This window comes from Antechinus flavipes, chromosome 1, assembly GCF_016432865.1.
Source record: "Antechinus flavipes isolate AdamAnt ecotype Samford, QLD, Australia chromosome 1, AdamAnt_v2, whole genome shotgun sequence".
Lineage (NCBI taxonomy): Eukaryota > Metazoa > Chordata > Mammalia > Dasyuromorphia > Dasyuridae > Antechinus > Antechinus flavipes.
Genome location: NC_067398.1, coordinates 215,739,570 through 215,753,083, shown reverse-complemented (window position 1 = coordinate 215,753,083; position 13,514 = coordinate 215,739,570). Strand labels below are relative to the sequence as shown.

Here is a 13,514-nt window from a genome sequence, read left to right as displayed (position 1 = left end):
TTCCTGTTCTCTCTTTCATTCCAAATGTCACATTCAGAGTTGGGAATTCTTGAGAATTCTGTCCATTTAGTAGATCATTCCCCTCCTCAAAGTCTCTCTACAATCTAATAAGGAAAATGGACCCAAGTGACATTGATTTCAGCAAAATAGGACGTAAAGTCATCTGTGAAGTCTAAATATGTAGTTGTGTTCACTTCCTCAGATAACATACAAATATTTTGGAATAACTGCTAGCCGGAGTATGAATAAGAGTTGATCCTGAGATGAAAAAAATGTTTTTGACTTGAAGTAAAGGTGAAGAACTCAGTCAGAAAAGTTTCACAACTTCTCCAAAATAAAGTGGTATGGGGCGATTGCCTCTCTTCTAAAACTACAAAACCTAATTCAGATATTATCACTAACAGTCATCACATCACTGAGTATTTCTTTGGATCAGGAAATTGAGGAGTCTCTCATTATCCTTGTGGGATATAAAGTGGGTAAGTCCATTCAGATATGAAATTTTTGGAGCCCCCTTTCAAATCAAGACATGGTTCCCTCCCTTCATTATCTCAAATCCCTATTCTGACATTATTCATCCCACAGGAATACAAAGTTATTCCCTAATACTTACTCTTCATTGGGGAACTATGTTTCATAGGACATCATTAAAAGTTAGTTTCTTTTGCTCTCTGCCATGGAAGTACAAATAGGTTACAGTGGGACTCAATCCCATAAGTAAGTGAAGTTTTTAATTTTAAAGGATGATCTTATTAAAACTAAAGTTGCAACTTATTTCTTCTCATTAAGTTTGCATTTTCTCCGAAGTGACATGGTCTCTAAAGTAATAATTGTTGTTGTTTGTCCTTCTTTCCCAAAAAGGACCATGGCATCAGGAAGCTGCTGCTATGACATGCAAATGAATTGGATTGAAGTTAGAGAGGGCTGTGAAGAGTCATCTGTCTCACTTTGTCCCCTGGAGCCATCTGGTTCCTGTGGTAAGAAATAGATCAAGGCGACTGGAAATGGCTCTGGAGGCAGTGGAAGACCCTGGGCTTTTTCAGTTAATATCTTTAATAGGTCTCAGTTTGACTGAGGCAACTCCCATTCAGTGATTAAGGCTAAATAAGAATCGAGGCAAAGAATGACATATTTTCATTTAGTTTTTTAAAAAAAAGTAGAATTTACATTAGATTTTTTTCTTAAGAGCCTAAATGGAGATGAAAAGAATTAAGACAGATTATCCAGAAAAAGCTCTCTGGCCCAGGATCATATTGTGAAGGAGAAAAAATTCAGTCTCTGATGATTTCTGCTAATATCAAATAGTTCCAAGAAATGGGACATTAATAATAAAAGTTGCATATATGTTTGGTTGAATATGTGATCTAAGTGATATGGGCACTCCCTTCATATCTTAACCCTATTAATCCTATTTAATTCTCATAATCTCTGATTATTATCCTTCTTTCCTCTTAAATCCTCCGAAGAGAATCTTCATCATTTTTTGCTTTCTTTGAGGAAGGTGGTGTTATAGTCATCATTTTATGGGTAGGGAAATAGCATAAGAATCTGGGAACATTAAACTTGAAAAGTAGATAGTTCATGTGCTTAAATCTACTTATATATTTTTGCAATTTTGCATATTCTGAGAATTTGATGTTCCATCTTTGAGATTATTTGAAGTATTGATGAGAGAATATATAGTATTAATATTATCTCACATATATAGTGCTTTCCTCATAACAATTCTTTGAGGAGAGTATTATTATTATTATAGCCCCCATTTTAGAGTAGAGAACTAGCATAAGAATCTGAGAACATTAAACTTGAAAAGTAGATAGTTCTACAAACAAAAAGAAAAAATCTCAAAGATACTCAGTTTTGTTGTTTCTTTACTTCCTTAACCATAAAAGATTGTCAAAACATTCTCTTGACACTGATAGTAATTGTTTATTAGTATGTGTTTATTCATTCATTCTTTGTTCTTATGGGAATCAGACTCTTTAAATAACATTATATATACATATACACACATACATATGACATATATTCTTTTTTTGTTTAAATAATTTTTATTTTTTTAAATCCAGTTTTATTTTCAGGTGTATATTCTTTTCCTCCTACTTTCCTTTCTTTTTTTAATTGAGAAAGCAAGAAAAGCAAAATCAATTACAAATATGTGTAGTCAAGCAAAACAAATTCCTACTTTAGTCATGTCATATATATATGTGATATCATATTAAAATATATCTTATAAATATGTGAATACATCTATACCTCAATTTTTACAAACCCATCACTTCCCTATCCATTATGCGTTCTCTAAAGTTGTATTTGGTTTTCATGCTAACCAAACATGATTCCAAAATACTGATAACAAAGCATGCTGTCTACTTCATGGTGGACTCAAGTTGCAGAAGGAGACATACATTATCATAAACATACAATGTGGGACCTTTTTTTGCCTTGGATAAATTCAGCATACTTGTTAATAAGGACTTTGTGTTTGTTTTCAATAGAAATAGCTATGGGAAGGGATAGCTCATATCAAAAAGATCACAAAACCATTTGTCTTTAAAATATAAATATATGTTTATATATTTCCACAAATTCATTTACATTGTATTCATATTTACAGATTATATATTATTCACACACTAAATATACATAAACATGGTATTTTAAAACAACATAGATGTTTAAAAGAAAGGAAAACATCTTAGAGGTAAATTCTAAATTTTCAGACAAATTTTATTCTTAACATCAAATAACAATGATCTTTTTCACATACATACACATATATAGAATATAGCATATAATATATATTATATGCATATAATATACATATTTGATATAATAGAAATAAGCATTATAGATGAAACTGTGAATATCTTTTAGATATTGTTACCTATTCTCTAAAAATCTAAAATAAATAAAGCATATCACTTTAAAAGCTGTCCTGTTCATCTGTGACTATTCCAATTCTTCCTTCTGGTTTTTTGTTGTATTTTTTTTTTCGGTTCATTAAAAAAAATACTTCGATGACCTTTTTTTTTTTTCCCCTTTTTGGCTCCTTTGGAAGGTAAAAGATAAATGATGAAGGAAAAGAAGTTTAATTCTTCTTGAGCATATGGATTTGCTAAGCAACACCTGACAACTGCCACATAAATCAGGACCAGACCATCCTCAGTTTAGACCTGAATCCCAAATATAGGGGCAGACACACTTTCCGATGTTAAAAACAATTAATCAAATAAAGACACCTAGTTAAAAGGAAACAATTAGGATACCAAATTAAGTAATCTGATTTTTGATTGATGAAAAATTAAGGATTTTCTAAGTTTGGAGAGGGAGAAGAAGCAGGTACAAGTTCCAATACTCAGCAAGAGCTGTCCACTTTACCCAAGTGTCAATAAACAATCAAAGGAACATGGAAACAATAATTGAATGATAAGAATAGAGCCAGTTTTAGAATAAGACATATGGGTTGCTTAAGGGATATAATTGTGAAATAATTCCTTGGATCAATCTTTGGGTCTGAATTTTTGATCAACATAACCTAAGTTCTTAATTAAGGTCTCTAAGCTATAAGGAAAGGTGGTCCTGTTTCCCAGACTCAATTCCCTTCTCTCTCCCACTTTCTCAATTCCCAAGCTCCTTCTTTCTCCCATTCTTTCAATTGAAAATAAGAAAAACCATTAACTTTTAATATAGTCAAGCAAAATAAGTTTCTACATCATTCATGTCTGAAAATGTGTCTCATTTTATGCTGACTCCACACTTCTCTGTCAAAGTGTGTAACTTGTTTCATAACTAATTCTGTGGAATCATTGTTGATCACTGATATTTTCTTACACAATGTTTTTGGAAAATCGTTTTGCTGGTTCTACTCCTTTCACAACATATTAGTTCATAGACAATTCATCTCTAGTTTCTCTGAATGCCTCCCTTTCATTATTGCATTTATATCATTAGTTCAGACAATTTGTTTTTAGTGCTTTGTTACACAAAAATTGCTGCTATAAATATTTTTGTACACCTGATTTCTTTTCTCTTCTTTGGGGTAGAAGTAGTGGCATTTTGATCTCTTTGACTCAGTAGCAATTTAGTGACTTTGTGGATACTGATCTACCATTAGAATGTCTGTTTTCTTGAAGGAACTCCAACAATTGTCATTTTCCTTCTTTGCTCATCTTTGCCATTCTTATGGCAAGGTAGAATCTTATAGATATTTGAATATATATTTCTCTAATTTAGAGATGTTAAAAAATGATTATGGATAACATAGGTTTTTTCCTTTGAAAATTTCCTGCTCATTATGATTTGACCATTTGTGATTCAGATAATGGTTTTTGTTCATCTTTCCCTGAAGTTTAAACAGTTCTTTATATATTTTGGATAAGAAAACTTAATCAGAGAAATTAACTTTAAGTTGTTTTTTCAGTTCACCATTTCCCTTCTATTTTTGACTGTATGGGTTTCATGTATTTAAAAACATTTTTAGGTTTAATTTTCATGATTGTTTCTATTACCTTCATCCCTTCAATTTCAGTTCTTTTCCTTTATCTGATTTCCTAATATGTTTTTCAAGATGATCAAGGAAAAAAGAAAAGAACCTATGTGTTCTAAAATATTTATAGCAGCTTTTTTCTGGTAGCAAGGAACTGGAAATTGAAAGGATGCCCATCAATTGGGGAATAGCTGAATAAGATGTGTTATATGATTTGTGATGGAATATTATTATACCATAAGAAATGATGAGCTGGTTGATTTTAGTAAAACATGAAAGGATTGCATGAGATAATGACAAGTAAAATGAACAGAATCAAAAGAAGGTTGTATACAGTAACAGTAATATTTTTCAAAGAATAATTGTGAAAAACTAAGCTATTCTGAGTATTATAAGTATTTAAAACAACTATAAAGGCCATATGAAGGAAAATGATATCTATCTCTGAACATGAATTGATAAATAGAATTTTGCATAGGATGTTGTACACACACAGACACACACACCCATACACACACGTACACATCTGTGTCAAATGGTGGTCTTCTCTAATATGGGATAGGGATGGAATGCAACAGTTCAAAATTTTAAAATATAACCAAAAAATACATAAAGTTAAAATTTTTTATAGCCCAAACAATCACTTCCAGAGTGCTTTCCAGTTTTCCAAGTAGTTTTTGTCCAATAGCCTTTACTATAGTAGTTGGAATCTTTGCACTAAATATGTTTTTTTGTAGTTTTTTTTCCTTATTCAAGAACTTACATCAGATTTATTCCCTTTTCTATTACAAGTGCTTTTATTTGGTCCAGATTATTTAATCGGAGGAATACAGTTCATCTAGCCCAACTAAATAAATGAAGTAAATTGACTCAAATTACCCAAAATAGCAGAGCTATGATTCAGTTTTATTTCCTCAGAATTTAGAACATTAAGACCCTTAGTAAGTGCTGCTTGTTGTTGACTAGAGAGGTCCTAAAAAAAAAAAAAAGTGAATTGTGGGATCCAAGGACAAAACTTTCTAACTATTGGGACACAAGAAATGTAGAGTGGGAAGTGGAATCAGGGAAGATTCTGTAGAGAATGTAAGAATCCAACAGACAAAGTTGAGGAAGGAGGAAATTCTAGGCATAAAGAATGATATAATTGGGGCAGCTAGATGGCACAGCAGATCGAGCAGCAGCCCTCAAGTTATGAGGACCAGAGTTCAAATCTGGTCTCAAACACTTAATACTTCCTAGCTGTGTGACCCTGGGCAAGTCACTGAACTCCAATTGCTTCAGAAAAAAAAAAAAAGAATGACATAAGCAAAGACATGGCAAGTTATTTTTGCAAAGCAAAGTGCACAATTTGGCCAGAACAAAGAGTACATGAAGGAGAGTAATGACCAATCAAAAAGCATTTATTAAACATCTATTCATGTCAGATATTATGCTGATCACAAGAGAAGTAAACAAACAAAAGAAACATTCCCTGCCTCTGAGGAACTTATATTCTAATGGGAAACACATCTATTCAAAACAACCACAAACCAAATATAAGGAAATTTTGGTGTAGCAGGCACTAGCTGCTTAAGTGACTAATGTAAAAAGCCTTATATAGAAGGTAGCCTTTGGGGTGAGCCGATGGAAACCAGGGACTACTAGATGAAGAAATGAGGAAAGAGAGAATTTCAGAAATGCAAGACACTTCAAAAGCTGGTGCATAAGCACATGGAGATGAGATATGAAGTGTTCCTTATGAGAAATGGCTGGGCTATAGGGGGTGTAGAGGGGATGGGGGAAGAGTACTGTTTAAGGGTAATGAAAAAATAGGATGGGGCTGGGCTAGAAAGATCTTTAAATCACAAACAGAAGAATTTGTCCTCAAGGTAATAGGGAGCCACTAGAGTTTTTTGAGCCTAGATATGACATGATTGGATTTACACTTTAGAAAAATCACTTTGGCAACTGTTTGAAGAAATAGACTGGAGTGGAAAGAGATATATTTTAGGAAGATATTACAGTAGTCCAGAAAAAGTGATGACAATCTTCACTAAAATGGTAGCCACTGGAATAAAGAGATGTATCCAAATGTGAGAGGTGTTGTAGACATAGAAACAAGGGTAGGCATTGCATGAATGAAAATTTGGAGTAAGTGAATGTGGAATCAAGCATGACACCAAATTTACTAACTGAAAGGATAATGTCACCCTTGACAGAAACAGTGAAGTTCTGAAAAGGAATGGCTTTGTAAGAGGAAAAAATACTGCACTTTGTTTTGGACATATTGAGTATGAAAGACCTACAACATCCATTTTGAAATGTCTAATAGGCAGCTGGTAATGCAGGATTAAAGCTCAAGAGAGAGACTAGGGCTGGATATTTAAATGTTGGAGTTGGCTACAAATCATAAATGAATTCCTGGGAGTTTATGAAGTCACCAAAGAAAATGAGATAAGGGGCTTAGTGACAAACTGTAGGAAGCCTTAAATGTCAGGCAAAAAGATAATTATTTTACTTGAATTCATTGGAAAAGACATCCTAGATGTAATGACTTTTGAGGAGCAAGTATTTTCTAAATTGAGGGAATACAAGGATTGACAGATACAAAGACATAATAGCAAACATTAATGCTCACATCTATGAAACATAAAAGAAAAGTAAATAGAAAACATTAATACATATGCGGTGGAATTTACTGTTCTGTGTTTAAGCAAATATTCCATCTACTTATTAAATAATTCACATTTTTATAGCACTTGGGATCTTACAAAGTTCTTTGCTCACAAATAGGTAGGTAGCATGAATATCATTATACTTACTTTACAGATAAGAAAATTGAAACCCAAAGAGATTAAGGGACTTGCCCATGATTCACAGCTAACAAACACCTGAATCATACAGAGATCCTGATTCCAGATCCAGCATTTTATTCTATGACAGCACAGTGCCTCTAAGTACAATATATGTCTCTTATATTGTAATAACTGACTTCATTTGCTATCAGCTCATAGAATAAAGAGTCTAAGACAGAGCTTTAAGTGCTAAATGACTTTCCTTGCCATTCTTCAAAGTAGCTATATTATAATGATCTACTCCTGCAGTTACAAAGTGATCTTAACCCAATCAGAATCTTTTATGTTTGTGACAAAGGAGAATTTCTCTTAAATAGTTTTTTTGCAGCCTCTTTGACTTCCTTGTTCCTCAGACTGTAGATGATGGGATTTAGCATGGGCGTCAGCACCCCATAAAGTAAGGAAATGACTTTGTCTGTTTCTTGAGAACTTGCTGTTGAGGGCTTGAGGTACATGGACAGGGCAGCCCCATAGTACAAAATCACCACAGTCAAGTGGGCTCCACAAGTAGAAAAAGCTTTGTTTCTTCCCTCAGCTGAGTTAATTCTCCAGATGGTAGAAAGGATGAAAAAATAGGAAATACAAATTAAGAGCATGGGAATGGGAAGGAGAAGCACACTGACCACTAGCATAATCATGTCCATGAACAAGGAACTGCTACAGGCCAATTTCAGCATGGCAAGAATTTCACAAGTGAAATGATCAATCACATTCCCACAAAGAGGCACTCGTAGAGCAGAATTTGTTTCTAGGAGAGCTGTGAGGCAACCAGTTATCCATGATCCAGCTGCCATTTGCACACAGATCCTTTGATTCATGACAATAGAGTACCGCAAAGGGTTACAGATGGCCACATAACGGTCATATGCCATCACAGCCAAGAGGACACACTCTGTGGACCCCATGGCAAGAGAGAGATACATTTGCAGAACACACCCCGAGAAGATGATCGTTTTTTCTGTGGCCAACAAGTTAACTAGTAAAGTTGGAATAGAGGAAGATGTGTAGCAGATGTCCATGAAGGAAAGGTTCCCTAGGAAGAAATACATGGGGGTGTGAAGGTGAAAATCCAGGATGCTGATTACAATAAGAGTACTGTTACCAAGCAGTGTAATCAGGTACATTATCAGACTGAATGCAAAAAGAACCATCTCTAATTTTGGATACTTAGAAAATCCCTCCAACACAAAATAGGTCCAAATGGTGTGATTTTCTCCTTTTACCATGTTTTTCCTCTTTTATCTGTGGATATGGAAAGAGGTGAACATTTCATAATATTTAATTGAGTGACAGTAAATTTTATCCTTAGCAAGGATTATGTCTCTAGCTTACACAGAATTTGGCCCAAAAAAGATTATGTTAAATGACAAAGTTTTATTTGATTCACAGTCTGGCTCTCACCTATCTCTCTATCTTTTCTAGCTTGTATTCAAATTCCATACATTTTACTGTTCAACCAAATTGCCACCTTATTTTTCATTACACACAAAATTTCCTCTTCAGTCTCCCTTTTTTACAGTCTACCATGCCTGATGTACATCCCTTATGCTTTTTAGAATACCTAATTGTCTTCAATTTTCAGTTCACATGCTACATTTTATATGAGTTCTTTACTGATACCTCCTCCCACAATGATTAATGCCTCCTCTCTGAAACTGCCTTACATATATATAGCATATGGTTTGTATATGTTTATATGATTACAAGTTATCTTCCCCCAAAAGAATATAAGTTACTTGAGGACAGGGAAATTTCATTGGGTTTTGTTTGGTTTTTGTACACCCAGTCCTAGCACAATATTTGGCACATTGTTATTGTTCAGTCATCTTAGTTTTGCCTGACTCTATGACTTCATTTGCATTTTCTTGACATAGATACTGGAATGGTTTGCCATTTCATTTTTCAGCTTATTTTATGGATGAAGAAACTGAGGCAAACAGAGTTAAACAAATTGTCCAGGATCACACAAGTAGGAAACATCTGAGGCTAGATTTAACTCAAAAAGATGAGTCTTTTTTACTTCAGTCCCAGCACTCTATCTATCATGGCCATCTATCTGACCCCCTGGCTCAGAATACCAAGCTTAATAAATACTTTTTGATTGGTTATTGGCAGATGACCTCAGGTTCAGCTTACTCTAGAAAATTGTTTGTGTTGTTATACTAGAACTTAAAACACTTTTAAAATGTTTCTTTCATAGTAATATTTATAGCTAACATTTCTATTGTGTCTATTGTGTGGAAGGTGTTTTAGAAATGTTATCTCATTTGATCCTCATAATAACTCTGTGAGGAAGTGCTATTATTATTCCCATTGTATAGTTGAGAAAGTTGAGACAAAGATAATATCTTGCCCAAGTCACATACCTGGGGGAGAATTTGAATTCAGGCATTCCTCACTCCAGGTCTATCATTCTATCCACTGTCATTATCTAGTTGAGTCATAGCAACTCACTAAGAACATAAAATACTTATGGGAAAGAAATGTGAAAAAGAAATTCATGTTTATGATAGAAATATACAATTTTATATTCTTTTCCTTCAACCCCAGTATACAATATCCCATGAAATGTCATATCTCAAGAAAATGCACATTCCTCCCCTACTTCTTTATGAATGTGGGAGACAATCAATGTGAAGCATTGCCTATTCAGCCCAAATTAGTTGATATATTGATTGACTTTGATGAACCAATCTTTTTTTCTCTTTATTTAGCCTTTGTTGAATGTAGCTCATTCAAGGAATGGCTCTTTGGGTGGAATATGAAAGAGGAATATATTTTAAAATGAAGATGGCATAAAACCAGAAGATATGAATTAAAATATTACTTGAAAATTTTCTGTAAACTGTGACTATTATTAGTCAGATTTATTTTGAAAAATTAAGTACTAGAGTCTTTGTATTTAAAAAAAAAGAAATCAATCAGCAGAAGTAATCATGTTTTTTTATAGATCGTTACATTATCAATAAAATTTTATTTTGGTCCTTTAACTTGCTCCAGGAATTAGAATAGTGTAAGCCAAAACATTTGATTTCATAGGCTTCTTTGAGGGCAGCCAGTTCAACATTTCTCTTTCTTTCTACAGCATCCCAAGAGGTTGTCATCCTGCCTCTATTAAGTTTCAAGGAATTCATCTCTTAAGACATTCTTCTGATTTTTAGGAGATGCTTCTTTAGATTGAGAACAAAATTACCTTCCTGTAACTTCTACTAATTGACAATACCCTTCAGAATTACATGAAATTAATTCAATTCTTTTTCCACCTGGTAGTCCTTCAAATATTTGAAATAATTCATCATATTCCCCTAAGTTTTATTTCTTCCAAACTAAATAAGCTTTTAAATGCCTTTGTTTTCTAGCAAAGAAAGTTATCTAGCTTTCTTTCCCCATCCTCTGTCTCTTTCTCTACTATATTAAGATTTACACAAGTCCATCATTCTAAAAAACAAAAAACTCTAAAACTCTCTTACTACTCTTCCATTTCCTTCCTGCCTTTATGTCAAATGAATGGTTAACATTAATTGTTTCTATTTGCTCAGCTCCAACACCCTAGCCCAACTGTTCTACTTCTGTCAAAGGCATCCCTTTCTCCCAACTCATCACACTCAAACATTTAGAAGAAATACATTAATTATTAAAACAATTTTGAAAACATAAACTCTGATTCTCCACTTCACCTTTTTAATACCATAGATATCTTTGGCAATCTGGTGAAAATGTAAAGACTCCTTTAAAATAATTTTTTTTAGAAATTACAATTGCTTATACTTGTTACTTGAATAAACTTTAATTTAAACTTTTAAAAAGCCATAGTTGAAGGAAATGCTAAGTTTCAATTAGATAGTGAACATAAAGAGGTAAATTTTTTTTTACCACTTTATTTATAGTTACCCTGAAATCTATCCTTGCCCCTCTCACATGACTTTGATTCTTCTTGCTTGTTAGGAAAAAGGATAAAGACTGATCTGTAGCCTCACTAATATAGAAAACTAAGAAATAAGGACACTCTGTCTACTATGCAGGTCATCATCTTCTCTGTACGTTAAAGCTTTAATAAATGTTGAAATGCTGAGAGGATAAGTGAAGACACACATCCAGTCTGCATCACAGGCAGGTTTTGAATTTATTATAACTTTTTCTTTCCTTTCAGTTGTGCTTTTTTCAATTCAAAAAACTACCAGAATATCCTAAATTTCAGTGCTAAATTGTGCTTTTGATGTAACTAGATTGAGCCTGACTTTCTGGGATACGAGGTTGTGTGGAAATTGATAGCAATAAGTAAATCGGAAGTAAAGATGGCTTGTTAGAATTTCCCAATCACTGCCACTCTATTTAGTTTCACAGTTGACAAAATTTGATAACCCTAGGAAAGAATATGTATTAATATTAAAGGTTAAGAATAAGAAAAAATTTAACACAAAGTCCAAACTCACATATCTATTTCTTTCAAAATTGTTCCGAGATGGAGAGAAAACTCCAAAGAATTAACTATTGAAGCTATGAGCAAATTTAAATTCACTCTTGCTTTCTGGGGATTCCCTTTAGTCCCTGAACAATTTAAAGTTAGAAACTAAAATGTTCAAAGAGAAAAATTTCAGATGCTTTGGGGATAATGTCCCAAAGAGCTAATTATGAAGAATTTCTGTTAATTGACACTGAATTCAAACAGTATTTTGTTTTACTGTATTACTTTCAGAGAGTTCGTGCTGAATTTCTTACCCATTAATCAGTCAATCAACTAGCATTTATTAAGTACTTACTATTTGCTTGGCACAGTCCCAAAAATGAGACACAAAGAAAAAGCAAAAATAGTTTTGTCTTTAAGAAGTTTACAATTTGAGCAGAATCAACAAAATTATGTGATGATCAACTGTGATGGACCCAACAATTTAGTGTTTCAAGGCAGTACCAATAGAGTTGGGATGGAAAATACCATTCACTAGAAAGAGAACTATGGAGATTGAATACTGATCAAAATATAATATTTTCACTATCTTTGTTGTTTGTTTTTTTCTTTCTTATGGTTTTTCCCCCTTTAATGTGTTTTTTCCTACAACATGACAAATATGGAAATATGTTCTTAAAATTGTACATATTTAACATATATCAGATTGCTTGCTGTCTTGGGTTTGGGGGAAGTAAGGGAAGTTGGGAGAAAAATTTGGAATATAAAGTGTTACAAAAAAGAATGTTGAAAATTATCTTTACTTGTATATGAAAAAAATGAAATTCAAAAAAATTGAAAATTTTAAAAAATTGTAAATGAATGTTAAAATTATTTTATATGTAATTTGCAAAAGATAAAAGGTTTTAAAAAGCTTATATTCTAACATGGTGGCTTGTTGAAATATGTAAATTAGTAATATGTAAAAATGAAACATGGAAAAATATATCACCTATTCAAAGTGTCTTGGTGAGCATTTATCAACTAGCTCTTCAAAAAAAATGTACACATAACACCCTCTTAATTTTCAATATTATTTTCATTTTATCTTTTTAAAAGTCTGAAAATAAACAAAAGGAATAATCAAGTTCTGATTTCTAACATTTGCCAATTTTTGAGGGGTAGATACTGACAGTGAAAATTTCACAATAGTCTCTAAAACATGTTCAAATCTATTCTAGACTACCCCTGCAACCATCCCTTTGTTATTTTTAAGTTCTTTCTTAAATGTTTATCTGAATATACCCCTCTCAGATCTTTGGTCATGGAACAGAAAACATCATTTAACAAATCCAACATTGAATGAATAGCTTATGAACATCAATATAAGTATAACTTAGTCATAGGCAAATTATCCTAAATATATGGGCTCCTTGAAGTATACTGTACATACCATCCACATTAAAGTTGCATATAAGGAAATTTATTGCCTCCACCAATGAGCACAATCTAGAGAGATGCATAAACTTCCTTAATCATAATCCTTGGAATGTCTTATGTCAGCCTGCTTCCTGGCTAGATAGTCCTGGCATTTCTGTCATGTCCCATTCAGTGATACTCCTGCAACTGTCATATACACATTCCGTGTAGGTGGATCAATCTTAGCTATCAGTCCCAAATATGGCCCCCAAAATAGCCCAGGCTAAATGATACTGTCTCTATTCTCTCATAAGTCAGATTTTATAATTCCTTCTGTTATTTGCAATCTACACAGATGAACTCAAAAGTGCTTGGCAACAGCTTGGAT

General features: G+C 33.1%; 1 protein-coding gene across 1 annotated transcript; it reads right to left on the bottom strand.

The window, feature by feature from the left end:
* Positions 1 to 7,589: 7,589 nt before the first annotated feature.
* LOC127553620 (olfactory receptor 2K2-like) lies at positions 7,590 to 9,122 on the bottom strand. Its single transcript, XM_051984517.1, has one exon. It carries the CDS (start codon positions 8,547 to 8,549, stop codon positions 7,605 to 7,607), a length of 945 nt encoding a protein of 314 aa, XP_051840477.1. The 5' UTR covers positions 8,550 to 9,122; the 3' UTR covers positions 7,590 to 7,604.
* Between the last annotated feature and the right edge of the window lie 4,392 nt (positions 9,123 to 13,514).

Bases quoted from the DNA above. Each gene is read 5' to 3' on its own strand.
- LOC127553620 (XM_051984517.1), bottom strand. From the start codon at position 8,549: ATGGTAAAAGGAGAAAATCACACCATTTGGACCTATTTTGTGTTGGAG.